The sequence below is a fragment of the Dermacentor albipictus genome, chromosome 4 (assembly GCF_038994185.2).
Source record: "Dermacentor albipictus isolate Rhodes 1998 colony chromosome 4, USDA_Dalb.pri_finalv2, whole genome shotgun sequence".
Classification (NCBI taxonomy): domain Eukaryota; kingdom Metazoa; phylum Arthropoda; class Arachnida; order Ixodida; family Ixodidae; genus Dermacentor; species Dermacentor albipictus.
Window position 1 is genome coordinate 99972661 of NC_091824.1, and position 15303 is coordinate 99987963.

The window sequence follows — 15303 nt, forward strand, 5'->3', positions numbered from 1 at the left end:
TTGCTTTATTTTGTTGAATCACAGTTCATGCTTGTGGGAAGCACAGCGACAGATGTCATAATTTCTTGTAAAATCCTAATAAATAAAATAGCCAGTGGTTTCTTACTAAATAAATTCGCATTTATTATTGCCGTACTTCAAGAACATAGTTTGGTGCAATAGGCACCGATCATTCGTTTTCCTTCTAAACACACCACTCTTTTTTCTTATCAGTGTCATTGCGTTCATGAGAAATGTACGGAAAACTGAAAATGGGGAGGCGCAGTCTTTGTCGAAAGTATTGAAGGCACTGTACGTGCGCCCGGATCCGCTATCGTACCGATAACCGACGCTCTAGAAGAACTACCATTCCTACAGAGCTACAAACATGCAAAGGAAGAAGTACCTTGACTTTCATGAGCATTTTAGTACCAGTCATGTAACAACCTGCTCATAGGGTTCAACGAGAAAAAATTACTCGCCAAGGGTCTTTAAATGTAAAAAACAACGCAGCATGCACAAGTCTTTTTCCAAAGTTCATCAGCAAGTCTGCCTTTATATTATGCACGAGGGAGAATTTTATGTAGTTGTCGCTGCATAAAAGAAAACTGTGCATGCTCGACCTTGCCCACGCTGTTTCCAATGAGCGGCACGTCTTTCTCTAAAAAGTTGTCCCCAAAAACAGCGATGAACTTCCCTTAACTACGAGCAGCCTGAGCACTATATTACGAACCTCCATAGCAAATGGTCATGGAAGTCTTCTGTGATGAAGCGCCTGCCACAGTGAGGCTCCCTTGCCGCTCGAGTTGAGCGCAAGGCAGCGACAAAGATTGATCCGCTCGTATCGTGTCCCGGTCGCGGGGTACTTCGGACATCCTTCATCGCCACGCTATTAAGAGGAGATAAGTTTTCTCTCGAAAACTCAGGCCCCATCTTGAGGTCGCGTTAGCGCTCGCCTTGCCCTGTCATCATCGCCATGAGTACTTTTTGGGTGTTTGTTGTTCTCCCTTTTAAGATATACTTCTTTCTACTTGGGTGTGAAACCCTAAGCTACCAATATTATCGACTGTGAGGTCCTCATCGGGACCTCACATCGTCTTCGAGTTTGCGTGCCGGGTGCACACAATTAGCGGCTGGGCATTTCTGTACCAGCAGCAAACATTCACATTAGCCTCAGGAACGGACAAGTTCAACAGAAGGATGACGTTATGTAGTTACTTGCAGAATCCTTTATTTCATCATTTGTCAATTTGCAAACGCGAACACTATCTGATATAAACGGCGTCGGTGCATTTTTTATTTCCTAAAGCAATGTTATTGTTACTCCCTTTATGAACTATTAACCACAATAGCGCACTTCATGTTTTCGACATAAAAGAGCTTTATTTCCAAGCCCCTTTCCAATATGAAATGTCGAAACGCGGTGATTATTTCTTTGCAGTAGTGCTCGGCGGTGAAAGCATGAGAAATTGATGCAACGGTTATCTAAGTGGTCAAAGGCAAGGCAATCGTGCAAATTCAGACGTGCGCAATACTAAGCTAGCAATCTGCCCTGGTAATCGCCGACTACCAAATACCGCGGCTCACCTCACAACTACACACCCCATATATATATATATATATATATATATATATATATATATATATATATATATATATATATATATATATATATATATATGAGTGTGTGTGTGTGTGTGTCTGTGTGTGACGCCCTTTGTCGCTTTACCGTCAAAGCATGGACCCACCTTTGCTGCAGGAGACGCTAATTACTCGGCGCATCAGTTCAAGATTATTATAAGAGCATAAAGATGCATGAGAATGTCGCAAATTACTGTCAGAGCTGCCTCATATTGGTAGGGTCAATGTTTATTACAGGCAGGTGAGTCTAAGAACAATGGGCGTAAGGATAATTATGAATACATAATATAAACAAACTACGTGGACAAAAATACTGGAGCGTACATAGCATGAAACATTTAACTAAGAATTGCACACAAACCAAGAAACGTAATTAAAAAGTAAAATGAAGTGGAGTATATTTTGGTTCAAAAGGAAGCCGGCATTGGAATTAAACGCTAGTAAACTGTAACCATGTACACGTTATGCAAAAATACCATATATGATCATCATCTAAAAATATTAGTATTACTAAATATGTCGAATATAACCCGAACAGAAACTTTTCCTTATGGTAAATTTAGGTTACAAATGGACATAAATGAATCCTTGACTTTTTTTTACAGAACGCTAGTGTTTGGTGTGTTTTAATGAGCACCGACAAATTATTCCAGGAAGTAATTGCTAAAAACAACACTATGCGCTTGCCATATTTCGTTTAAATATTCCGAAATAAATTACTACAATAGCTTGAGAATCCCGTTCTGTTAAAATTCGTCAGAAAAGACAACTGGATGCATTTTAGGTCGATTTCATGCATAGGCGCTGAAAAATCTTAATTCCTAGCACAAATTTCTTCTACGTCAGCATTTAACCACAATAAGTACCTTTGTTAACGGCTGGTCCCGCTAATATATATGACTTTGTCAACATGACACCGCCAGCGTATTCGCCACAACCGCTCCTCTATCGGTGACATAAGTTACTCGACATTGTGAATCCAGGTACCGTTATTTGCATGTCGCATTGTATATTGCATATGACTGTAGCCCAAAACAGACCAAATGGGCAAGTGACAGTGACCCATTCGATAAAGCGACGATCTTATTCATTGCTTTTAATTTGCCTTTCTGCGTAATAAATTACTCGCACGAGGTTCAGCATTAGAATACAAGGGTGATTATTGGTTTAAACCCATAGAACATTTCGTTGTTTCTCAGAATTCTTTGCGCATTGATTGCTGACACCTTTTATGTTTAAATATATTTATGCCCTGTCGCAGCGCTCCTCCGACGGCACCTGGCCGCTAATGTCACGGAAATGAAAACAGGAAAATGAAGAACTAATAGGAAACAACAAACAAAAAAGAAAGAAAGAGAACGCTGAGCAGTTTCTCTGAGATCCAGGGACAGCTCACGGTGGCAGAAAGTGCAATTTCCACACCTCTGGGATGCGCGCAGCAACCGCCTGCTGACAAAGCCAAGCATGGGAAATTCCTAATCGTCCTTTCGGTCCAGCGGACACGCAATAAAGGAAAACACGAATGAAGTTGCTTTCCCGGTAAAGAGTACAGAAACTTGAGGCTCGGATTCCTCTTTAATTACAGTGCACTAAAGCTTTCCGTGCCGAAAAGTCCCTTGCTCAGGTTCAGGGAGGCGAGACGGTGGAAGGAAAAGAAAGCATAGGGAAAAGTGCGGCAACAGTATCCCCGCATATCGACTTCACTCATTAATGTTTACAACTCGGAAAAGCTTCTCTTCGTCGCCGCTGCAATGGGCATAGCGTAGAAGTGTGTAAATACCGGGGCATGTGAAACGGCCTCCGTGCTAGGTAGCGTTACAGCGAATCTTAACGCACTTCCTCGTACACACACAAGTTAGTGGACAGAACAATGAGTGCAAGCAGCTTCCGGAGCGTTGCGGAAAAGAAAGTGCTCGGGCGGAACGAACTATAGTTGGGCTACACTCTATTGTAAGGAGGATAAGGAGAACGGCGAAGCATACATCAGGTGCAAAAAGTGCGACCTAAATTGCAACACACGGCTAGAGGCGAGAAGGCAGCCCACTAACACTCGCCTAATTCCACGTGCAGCAGCGATACCTAGTCGACCTTCTCCAAAACAAATTTAGGCTATGGTAGTAGCAGAGCCTAAATGGCAATCCCCCGCTCTGATGTGCTAAACACTGCGGCAACTATTTCGTGATTTCAGAGGCTGTTTCAGCTGCAAACTGCTTTTAACGAGAACATCTTTTTTTCTTGCCTTTTCTCCATTGAGAAGAGAGCACACAGAACAATACGAAAAAGACTTAGGTACAGAATGTGGGCATCCACAAGACTCGTTGACTCGGATGCTTCCTTCGGGAGCTTTATGATACACCAGCTTAGGGATTTGCTGACAAGGTACCAGTATGAGTAAGTATTCTTGAAGATAATCTGTATTGTTTACTGCAGCTACAGAATTTGACATTTCGCGTTTAATTTAAGTCAGAAGTTACGCGCAGAATCACCACTCCGGCGCAATAACACACCGCAGTTGAATAGTGCTAAAAGAATAACAATAATAGAATTACACCAACCAGGTGACAATACTCTTCGGTATCTAACGGAAACTATTAAATTACACAAGAGTTACTTATATTTTGCTCCTGCGCTAAAGAGAGGGAAAAAAGAAAAATGACACTACGGCTCCAAATACTACTCTCGTGAAGGTGAGTTGAAGTAAATTAGATAAGCTAAATAACGAAGATACTTGGCTAAAAGGGTTAGGAGAAATAGTTCAAACGAAACGCGCCAAGCGACCACGGAAGTGCTTTGTTAATTTGAGGCTTTCAAAGAACCAGTTGCAACTCAAGGTACAGTGAGCTATGTCTTATGGCAATAATTAAAACAATATCGAGCCTCAGGCATTAAGCAGGGACTATATTTCTTTTGAACAAATTTGAATGTTGTTACCTTTCATAGTATATAATCTATGACCCGAGCATGAAACATAACTTCGTGCATGAAACATAACATAACTTACAGTTACACTTCGCGATTAGATGTAAGGGTGTATCTAATATGTTTTGTGGAGCCGGTATAAAAGTATTTGTGCGCGCGTGGGGAGGGAGGAAGCAGTTTCTCTTGAGCCGTGAATGAATTGGTCTGATATCGCAAGTGGTAGGGCAACAACATTATGAACTAAGTAACTGTAGAAGTTTCTGGTGTATTGCTATAAAATGTTTGCGGGGTATTCGCAAAAGCTTCTTGGTCCTTCCTAACGGTGTGTATTTGACAGTGCGAAAGTGTGGATGTTTTGTAAAATGGCTTATACCAAAGGATACGGTCAAAATGGGAACACGAATCTGAAGTTGAAAACGATGTTAGTGAGAAGGCGGCGCATTCAACCACTTCATTAAGTGACTATTTACCAACAATAATTACGCGGTAGCAATTCCAGCGCCAGATACTCATGCTGACAGAGCGGGAAATGAAGATGTCGCCTCTGTGAGTCATAAAAATCTAGATTTATTCAACTACATTTTCTTTCACTACAGATCTTATATTTATGTAGCTTCTAACTACAGATTTCTTTAACGAAGTCCTATATTCTTCGTTATACCGCATATGCCCAGCGTAACCACGAGATTTCACTGAGAGGAAGCCTCACTTCTATTTCGATTAATGACAGGATCTGCTAGTACACTGGCCTGGTTATTTAAGACGGGGCGAATCATTTCTCCGAACTGTACTGCTTGCAATGAGACAGGAGACATTGAGCACTTCTTGTGGTCCTGCAAGAAATTCCAAGATGAAAGGGACGCTGTCCTGAAGAATCTGCAAAAAAAGGACCTTCCGCATGCGTGCCTGCACCACCTTATATTTCCCAATGGATCAGTTATAGCCCGCAAAGAAAATTCACGTCTCCATATCGAATTCTTAAGAGAGACTGGTTTGATAGACATATGGTGAAACCCTTCAGCGGTATTGTAAGAGACGCTCGGACGGAGCGATTGCCGGCCTTGATCGCCAGGCCAAACCCGCCTGTTGCTACAATTCACCACCACCACCACCACCACCACCACCGAGACCACCACCACCCAGAGCACCACCACCAAGAGAAAGAAGAGATGATGAAGTCGAGTAACGTGCGCAGACGCTTGCAGACAACGTTGCTCCGTTGAACGTCTATGCTGCTGCATGAGCAGAAATGGCTGTCTAGGCACTAAGCACGTCTAAGAACGTGCTTAGTGCCTTAGTGCCCGTCTAAGAACTAAGCACTAAGAACGCAATAGAAAAGGAGCAAAAGTGAAAAAAAGGAATATCATTCAGCCTGCGGCGCCAAAAAGATCTCACCCTCAGTCTGGCAGACGCGACAATATGTGGCTGGGGTGCCGATTCCGGTTTCCAATAGGCGAAAACAGTGTGTGGTGGTGGTGCGTATACTCGAAACCTTCGCCAGTTTATCCCGTGCCGTGAACGAACGGCCAGACACGCGACCATCGTTGGTGCCATTGGCGCCCGCATTGAACGAGAAACCGGAAAGAAGTTTGAGGCCTGAGGCGGCGATGTTCGATTGCGGCCGGAAAACTAGCCCTGTATAATTTATTCCAAAGCCTTCTCCTCCCGTCCTCCTTGCTCGAAATGTCACTAGCATGCAGTGCAACTATCTAGAGGGCGTGTGCATGGGGATAATAATAAGAATAAAATAAATAAGTTTCAAACCCTCATTCGAAGATATGAGTGCGTCGGCTGTGAAGCGATCTCACAATAGATGAACATGTTTATGCTCCCGCATTTGGCGAGCGCCACCGGGAAAGTAGATATTTTGCTTATCTTAACGGGGCATTACGGTAACGGTTGTGGCGCTGTTTCTTTTGAAAGCTTATTATTATTCTGTTTTTTCCTATTCACTTTTCATTCCTATGATTTCTGGTTTCCTTTTCGCTTGTTTGCTTCCTTGTTCTGGTATTCGCCTGGGAAGAAAGGACTGTTACTCTTGGCGAAAAATTTCTAGCGTGTCGTTTGTGACCATTTGGATGTACAGAACTACGTGCACACAGACGCGGCCACAAACTCCAACTTGCGTTATGACTCATATATCTGCTTTAATTCTGTTTCGTTGAGGGTTTACAGGGTTTTTATACATGGCTTACGCAGCAGAACATGTGCCTCATGAAAAGGGGGTGTGGAAAAGGGGGTGTGGAAACCTGAGGTCTATTAATCGCTCGTGACAGAACATGCAGGACGCACAAAGTTTATTGTTCCGCACTCGTCGTCCTTTTCAGTATAAGAATTTATATACTGACAGGCAGAATGCACATTAGCTGAACTTCCTACGTTGAATTTCCCATCAGTTGGACTCGAAAGAAAAACAAGTTCGCGTTTGAGCAAAGGCGCGCTTTGAAGATTTACGTTTATGAAGATACAGGTTTATTAAAACAGCCATAAATGTGAGTGGCACGGAAAGAACGAAAAAAAATTAGGAGGAACGATGAATGGCGATGATTTACATGCTTTGAATCTCACTTCTAGGGAAGCTACGAACGCTTCCAGTTGAGAAACCGTAGGAGGTAATACGAAAGAAACAACGATTGTCCTAATAAGGATAACATTCCTTTAGTTTCGGGCAGATAGTTTTTTGACCTCCAATTCGACGCTAGTGATTCATCCTTTCAGCCATTTGTGAGAGGTTGTTTCCACAGCAGGTTATTTCTATAATATTTTTTATTTAAAGATACCTTACAGGCACTTAGAGGAATTGTGTAAGGGGGGAGAGCACACTCAAAGGTTACACAATAATTAGAATACATATGTGAATACATATACAAGACGTACAGTGCAAGAAATGCGCTAACATGCAGTAATGTAGTGTTAAAAATTGTGCAAATGACAAACCGAATGCTTTTGAACGCGATAGGTCACCGAAAAAGAAATTTTCACAAAGTAAAATATAACGAATAGAATTACAGAGCAAGCGGGACAATATTTCGCTATAATCAAACAGCATTTAAGGGGTAGTAGCACAATAATAACAGGAAACTCAAGAAAATGTAGCACGTTAGGTTATTTAGACTTTGAAAAATGCGTTGCTACAAAATACCGGAATTTTTCCTGGTCACTCTCATAAGCGATGGCGTTAGGAAGATTGTTCCAAAGTTGATGGCTCTTGGAAGAGCGGAGTAGTGAAATGAATTAGCCTTTCCGTATATACGCATGAAATTGAACTGATTGTACAGCCTGTGTGACCTGTAATGAGGAGGTTCCAGAGGCAAGACTAGTGGTGCTGTTTATGGACATATTTATGAAATAATGATAGCAGGGCTATAGCACGACAATCGTGCAAGTGGAATAGCGCCATACCTAAATGACACTTTATGAAGTAAAATAGAGCCGGTCCGTCCATGCTCTGAGAGTGTTTCTCTGTGCTTCTTATACACTCCCCTGACAAATGAACACAATAAATGTGGCAGCTCTGCATGTATTTGGTGGTGTATTTATATACACCGCCACCATAATTTGAATGCAAAAAATTTCTATGCATGCCGGCGTTCCCATTTGGGCCGGAAGCATTAAAATATTGCCTAACCGCCAATGTTTATCCTGGCATAAAACCAGTCTGTCTAATGGGTTTGCCGGTGTATAGTGTTCCCTTACATTCAAAATTCCTTTATTGAGTACCTTAAACAATGCAGACACCAAATTACAAGCTAAAACAACTAAGTTTTTTAGTGGTGGCAACTGACCGCCAATAAATTGCAAATACAACGCTGCACCATTTTCCATAGATCATCGCTTTACAATCGCTTTACATGTGCTCACTCTAGGCGGCGCACTACCTTCTTAAATGACCTGCCAGCATTCTATGGTCTATATTTGGTCTAAGTCAATATTAATGCATTATCTCAACAAAAAATAATTGCCCATAGAAAGCCCCTGAAGAATGCAGATTAAATAAAGTCTGTCCCCCTCTTCGTGTGTGCGCCGTCGTTGTCTTGGAACAACAATAGAAGGACCGTCTGGGAACGTCCCCTGTATATTACTAACCAGAAATTATGAATGAACAATAAACTGAAACTGATACTGTCAATCGTTATGCTCTGTATGCAAGAACACGAGATGTGTTTCATAGACAAAAACGTATTTGACCAAAACTCTGTTTTAGCCTACCATGATTGATGGCATTCACATACATGGGTGTGACAGTTGTTATAAGCACGATAATTGGGATTGGAATAATGCCCCCACTTTCCTACGTGTCAAAGAACGGGCCTATTCATGCTTGATTCAGCTAGGAAACGTTGGTCATGATGCCTACGTTATAAGACTAGTACTTCGCAGTAAAGAACCTTTATCCTTTCTGCCGCAAGAAATCTCAATTTCATTTCCAGCGCACATAACAACTTGGAACTCTTCTTAAACTCTTACGGAAGCATCCAAACACTACTTAGTTTGCAAGGTCAGCGTAATTAAGCTGGCTTTCTTAAGCAGCATCCGCGTACAGGTCGATATCTGCCAGGTTTGGCAGTCCTTTATCAGTAGACAGACTCCCGTGAGTTCTTCCTGTGACAAACGCAGTGCGGTAAATGACAGTACACTTGTTGCGACGCGAACTTCCGTTACCGGTATGCATTAGCCATCTGGCTCGCTGGATCGTAAAACACGCAAAGTGACAACCGTAGCAAATTGAGAAAAAACAAATACGCGAGATGGCAAATGACACGGATGTGAACACATTCTACGCCAAGGTTGCATGTTCTTGATCAAAATTGAAGTGCCGTCACATTCCTCCACAGGAAAGCTCAGGAGAGTTCTCACAGGGAGATGTCATGCAACCGGCCTGCACAGCCGCTTCAGCCGCGCTAGGTCACCTTTTTCTTTAATGTCATTCATGGTAGGGGCCCGCAAATGGAGCGATCTGGGGCGTGGTAGAGAGATTGGGGGGATAAGTGAAAGATACGAAGTTTGAGAAGCAAAGCTTCCTATTTGCTATGGTACTTCTTTCGCGCCACTTTTCTAACCTCCCCTTTTCCGGGACCCCATCAGGGTTGCACTCTCCTCGTATCCTCGTACTTTTTGTTTCCGGGAAGAGTGCGATTGCGTTGTTTCCTTTCTGCCACAAGCCCAACACAACCCTTGGCCTCGCGGAAAGCCGTACCGCGCTCGCCACCCTTCGCACAACCCTTTAGAACCTCTCCCACCGAAGTAGCCGGCATCCCGGATATTCGCATGTCCCATCTCCCGCCCCTGGCACGGTTGCCACCGCCCCCCGGTAGACTAACCATCAATCCTAATCACCATCGGAAGCACACGCGGGTCTCGTAATCTCGATGCATGGGTGCAACAACACCTCGTCTCGCTTTGTAGCATAGCACCGCATGCATGTTGCATTTGTTGCCCCTGTCCTGTTTCCTCCACCGAAGGATTGCTTGCCCCGAAAGGAGAACTCATCTCTCCGTTTTTATCACGGGCGAGCAACACCAGAGGGGCCATGTTGGAGTAGAGGCTATAGTAAGGAATCCTGACCTGGAGGAAATCGTCCGTCTAGCAAGGAACCTTCCCTGCGATCTGAGAAACGATATCGTTAATTTCAATTAAACCTGGGGACCCTTCTTCGACCGCCCCACTTCTTTCTTCAGCTAGGCTTGTGTGCCGGTCTGCGCCGTGTCAGTGGTGATCTCGATGAGTCAGGCAATGGTACCGAGGCAGTTTATTTACCTTGAGGCGCAAGCATCAGCATATATGGCAATGGACATAAGAGCTGACACAGGTAACGTATAGCTCGGCTGTATTCGTTCGCCGTCGCTTGCTTCATGACATTTGTTGGTTGTGTGCGCTCGCTAAAGGCTGATAGGGGTATATATTAACCTGTAGCTTTCATCATGCTACACAGCGTTGTACGTTAAAATTCTGTTATATTCGTATCGTATGTGTCAATTGGGCTGTAACATATGACAGTGTGCTTGCTTGTGTGCTGGTGCTTCGGCTTTACTAAGAGATAACGCTTCCAAATTTCTGAAAATGTTCTTCGTTTCACACATAACAGGACAAACGTGTAATCCTTCCCCATTATATAAAGCTGATTATAGGGAACAGTCTACAGGTTCTCAATGTATCTTTGCGGTCAATCCTTATTCATCAGTAAAATCACCTGATCCCTAAATAAACATAACATCTTGGGCCATCATAGTTACTGGTTTGTTAAGCGTACATCTATTTGTTTGTTGCACAACTTTGTGTGATTGTTTCCGATGAGTGCGCAATATTGAAGTGCGGTAGCATCTCTAAAGTTCAAAGTTTCAGTTGGCTGGCATTGGCTTTTGCGAGAAAGCTAGATCGCGTAGTTACTTTGAATGCCATATCACAAAAGTATGCTTCTGGTTAGGACAGCCAGCGTTCCCATTTCAGCAACGACCTCTTGGTTCATGGCAGTGCTTTTACAAACTACAGGGACCAGTAATACATTGGCATTTGCTAAGGCTGCAAAGCTTGGGAGGGGAGCGTTTGGAACAGAGTGCTAAGAGAACAATGAAGGTACCTTTGGTGTACAGTACGTCAGTAATTTAAGTGTTTCTCGCCTCTACTGCCTACTGCCACTGTTTGTTTCAGTTGAATGTGACAAATACCAGTTCAATCCTACGCCTGTGTGCCAGATCACTGCTTTCATTCGTGAGGTGCGGTCAGAAACGCCAACTGTCAAAATATCAATGCTGTTAACCCTTTACTGCACCTTGTTGCATTTACGCAACATTCCGATGAACAGCGTTAAAAACAGAAGCAAAGTCCGTTTGGAGCGTCCTGTACACATTGTTGCATTTCCGCAACATTCGTCTAAAGAAACGGCGCCTTGTCCTGCCATCTGTGCTCATCCTTCGCATCTTCTAGCAAAACAAACGGGGCGAAGGCTGCACGCACCCGCGAGCAGTGATACAGGTAAATTTTGCTAATGGTAAATGTATTTCTCCATAAGACAAAGCGCAAAAAAATATTCTTGCGCAAAGCTCCACATCCTCCTGACTCAGTAGATTCAAAAAAACTTTGTTTTCTTGGAATAGTTTGTCCCTGGCGACGAAACATTGCTATGTTGCGCAAATGCAACAACGTGTGCATGGTTTACTTTCTTCGGAAAAGTGAAATAGATCCCACACTTTTATGGCCGAGCGATTTCTCCTGACAGTGAAGGCAGCGACCCTTCCAGGAGTGACGATAACCAAGAGTGTAAGTTCATCTCGATTCAATATTTGCGCAAGATGTTTTCCGGTCGAATTTTCTTTCTTTTTTTCAAAAAGATACGGTGCATCCGCACGATGCCGTGTCCCGTCGTCAAGGGCCAAACCTTACATCTGTGCTTATATGTTCTAAATTTGGACAATAACCCGAAAACACTGCATTGTTTCCTGGTTGCACGGGGATCTGCATGACATACTACAAGAAGTGTGGGAACCACCTGTGATGCACAAACAAAAACAATTGCTTCTTTTTGTTCCACACTAAAACATAGGTGCACCAATGATCGTCATGTGCAAATAAACATCTGAGTATGAATCGCACAAAGCCCTATCTTTCATTTTCAACTTCTTCTTTATTTGCACGTTGTTGCAAATATGCAACATACCATTTTTCTGCAAATTCAAACCACAGAAATTCGCTAATGTTAGTTTCCAAGGGATTGCAGCTACTTTTATGCTTCCCTACAACTCCATGAATAATATTTTGTGGAAACAAAAAATTGTGCACTAAAGGGTTAAAACCGAAAGCAACAGGGGTGGCGGACTGAGTGAATAACGTTCGGCTGATAAACCAGGCGGGCAGAAAATAAGGCGTCGTCCCCAAACTTGAATTGCGATTCCCACCGTTACCTGTACAATCGATAGGACATCAACGTTATAGGCAAAGCGTTCAAGACTGATATAGAAACTACAAAGCCTGAAAGAAGTGAAATCCGTCAAAAAAGGCATTTATCATGCGAATTGTCACGCGCCAACCGGAAGGCCAAGCATTATCACAGCTTCGAAGTTTCGTAATTTTGAAAGCTTTAGTAGCCAAAACCGCTAAACCATGCAACTTTCTCGCACTTTGTCACATCTCATTTGTGTGAAAATAAATAAATGTATGAAAAAATAAATAAAACAAAGATAATAAACCCTTCTAGTTCTAGTCCCAGTTCCAGGCGGCGAATTCAGCACTTTCCTGGAACATTTTTTTTTTTCGCATGGCAAGATTGGTGTAAGGAGAGGTGAGTGCTTTGTATGGACATGTGGCCACTTACATTGCTCTTGAAATTGCATAGATTACGTATCTACAGTAATTCACTGACGATATATGATAAATCTGTGCATTTTATCTTGTTCCTTTCAGTGTCGTTAACGGCCCGCGTTCTGCTTGGCGTATATGTTTGCCCCTCAAAAGAATCTTACTCAGAAAGAAACCGCCTCTTTAAAAGCATAATGCAGTTCCATACAACATGACGATCTCCAAACTGTGATGTCTGCACTAAAGGTCGGCGTCCCTTCACACACATCTACAGCCCTTAGCGTGAAGCATCCAGAGGCCGGTCATCCTGCGCCCCCCCCCTCCAAAAAAAAAAAACAGAGGTTATCTCCCTCTAAGTCACTAAGGAACCGTTCTCGCCTTGCTGCTTAAGCGTGGCGTCGTATCACTCGGGCAAGGAACTGACGTGGCTCTCCCTTCGACCAAAAGCCTAAGGGAACGTGCAAGAACGACTTCTGTATGCCGAGAACTAGGCCACTTTTTTCACCCTGTAGACGATGGCGGTACCGTTGCCGCGGAGGAACACTAACTGGAACTCGCCTCCTTTCTGCCTCACACCCAATCTGTGTTTTCTCACTTCGGCGCTGTGCGATGGCGGACTGCTGTAGTGGCGGGCACTGCAACAAAGGCAAGAAAAAATAAGCAATTATGTAGTTTGGGTCTTTCTAGAAGTTCCCCTGAGAAGTAGGACTCAAGTTGGTGCCGAGAAAAAAAAAAGCGTGTTTTACCTCTCCGCACTCTAGTTCTGCTCTTCCTGGCATTTTTATTTTTATTTTCTTTAACTCACGCTTACTTTGTCAAATTTTACCTGTCCAGAACTTGAACAATAACCGCCACTTGAATAGCACAGTCAAGATTATGCTGCAGTTTCCCCCAACTCACTCTACTTCCTGTCCTTCAATTTCCGCAAGTTTCGATTTAGCTCTGTGACCTACTCTGCCGCAAGGTTCCTTCAGCGTCTCGTCTCTCGTCTGTATTATATAATTTAAGACGTAATTGTGAAAGGTGAACATGTGTAGCTGAGCATGTTTCAGAATCAAATTCACAATAAAGAACTCATTAAATAATTTGGTTTTGGCATGAAAAAAAAGCAGTCAAAGCACGCCTATTTGGTCTTCACCAGCTTAAACAGGTGCGTACATGTCATTCAGTTTGAAGCATTTATTGGCACTCCTGCAGCTTTATTATTAGCCCTTACTGCATCAGGGCCTTAAATACCATCAATGAATATGTGCGAAAAGCGACGTTGCACGCAATCGTCAATTCTCGGTATCCACGTACGACAAATCAGGATTACCATCTCCGAGCGATGATATAAGAGCAGCAAAGGTTTAGGCTATGAACTAAGGTTTAAGATTAAACTAATTTGATCATTTGACTATGCAGCTATAAAACATGAGAGACACATCGTCATGAACCGAAGGACCATGATCTGGTTTTCCACAAGAAACAGGTTGTGCTAAAAGGAGGTGCCACCTTAGGGCCATTAACTAAAATAATAAAAACCGACCGATAAGTTAAGGTCGGCCAAATATAACTGTGGCCGCATAGCGAACTGCGCGTGCTAGACATAAGATTTCATACTTCATCTTAATTCCATAGTTTCAAGAGATATTAAGGTGGACACATTTCAAGAGAGGTCGCCAAGTAATAAAACAAAATAGCTTGAAATAAAAACAGAGACACCAACAGATCTCTAGAGAATGATGAGGACCATTATAATCCATAACGGTTCCGGTGATACGTTTTTTTTCTGCGCTTTTTTTCCTCGCTTCATAAGCGTACGGAACGCCTATGAATGACGTGCTTGACAATCTGTCGTTCACAGAGTAAGCATTCCAATCAGGTACTCACTCGCTGCCAGAGCAGTCTCGTCTTGTTGGAGTGGGTTTTATGCGTCGTATTTATTTGTAGATTCCAATTTGCGCTTGTCCAATCGGCGTGGTTTCTAATACAATACACGCGCTTACAACTAATTCGGAGCATACGTACGTCCACTGAGCGAGATCGGACTTCATAGAGGTACCGACATGTTCTCACTTTTCCCGTGGATGTTCACGTGTTCATACTAGCCTGTGCGGCTTTCTTTTATTTTCTCTTTCATTGCCACAGTCCCTGACGCCATCGCGAACTGGCAGGGAAGTTCAATGGCGCGAACACATCTCCGTCGTCCACGTAGTAGGCGGTAGCTGTTTACGGTTTGGAAGGCGGATGGCCCATTACAGTGTGACATTATTCGAGATTCGCCGCTTTGTCGGCCTGGAATGGCGCCACAGCTGGAAAACGAGGTAACAGGCAATACTCGTGCCGAACTGCCAGCGGTTATGCGTTGCACTGGTGGTTGTAGCCATTTCCGATGCTTTAAGTCAAACGCAATGGTACGCTGAGGCGAAGCGCACGATCGGGCGTGATATCAACCTGGCCAGTGCGTGTTGACGGAGTGTGCTCGACGTG

General features: G+C 43.4%; 1 protein-coding gene across 9 annotated transcripts in view; it reads right to left on the bottom strand.

Annotated features, from left to right (window-relative positions):
• The window catches only part of LOC135904590 (uncharacterized), a 900492-nt gene that overhangs the window by 614856 nt on the left and 270333 nt on the right, over nucleotides 1-15303 (bottom strand). For all 9 annotated transcript variants that reach the window (XM_070537279.1, XM_070537280.1, XM_070537281.1 and 6 more), the window contains exon 3: nucleotides 13390-13466. In XM_070537279.1, the coding sequence (XP_070393380.1) occupies nucleotides 13390-13466 (77 nt within the window). The remainder of the gene's footprint in view (nucleotides 1-13389; nucleotides 13467-15303) is intronic.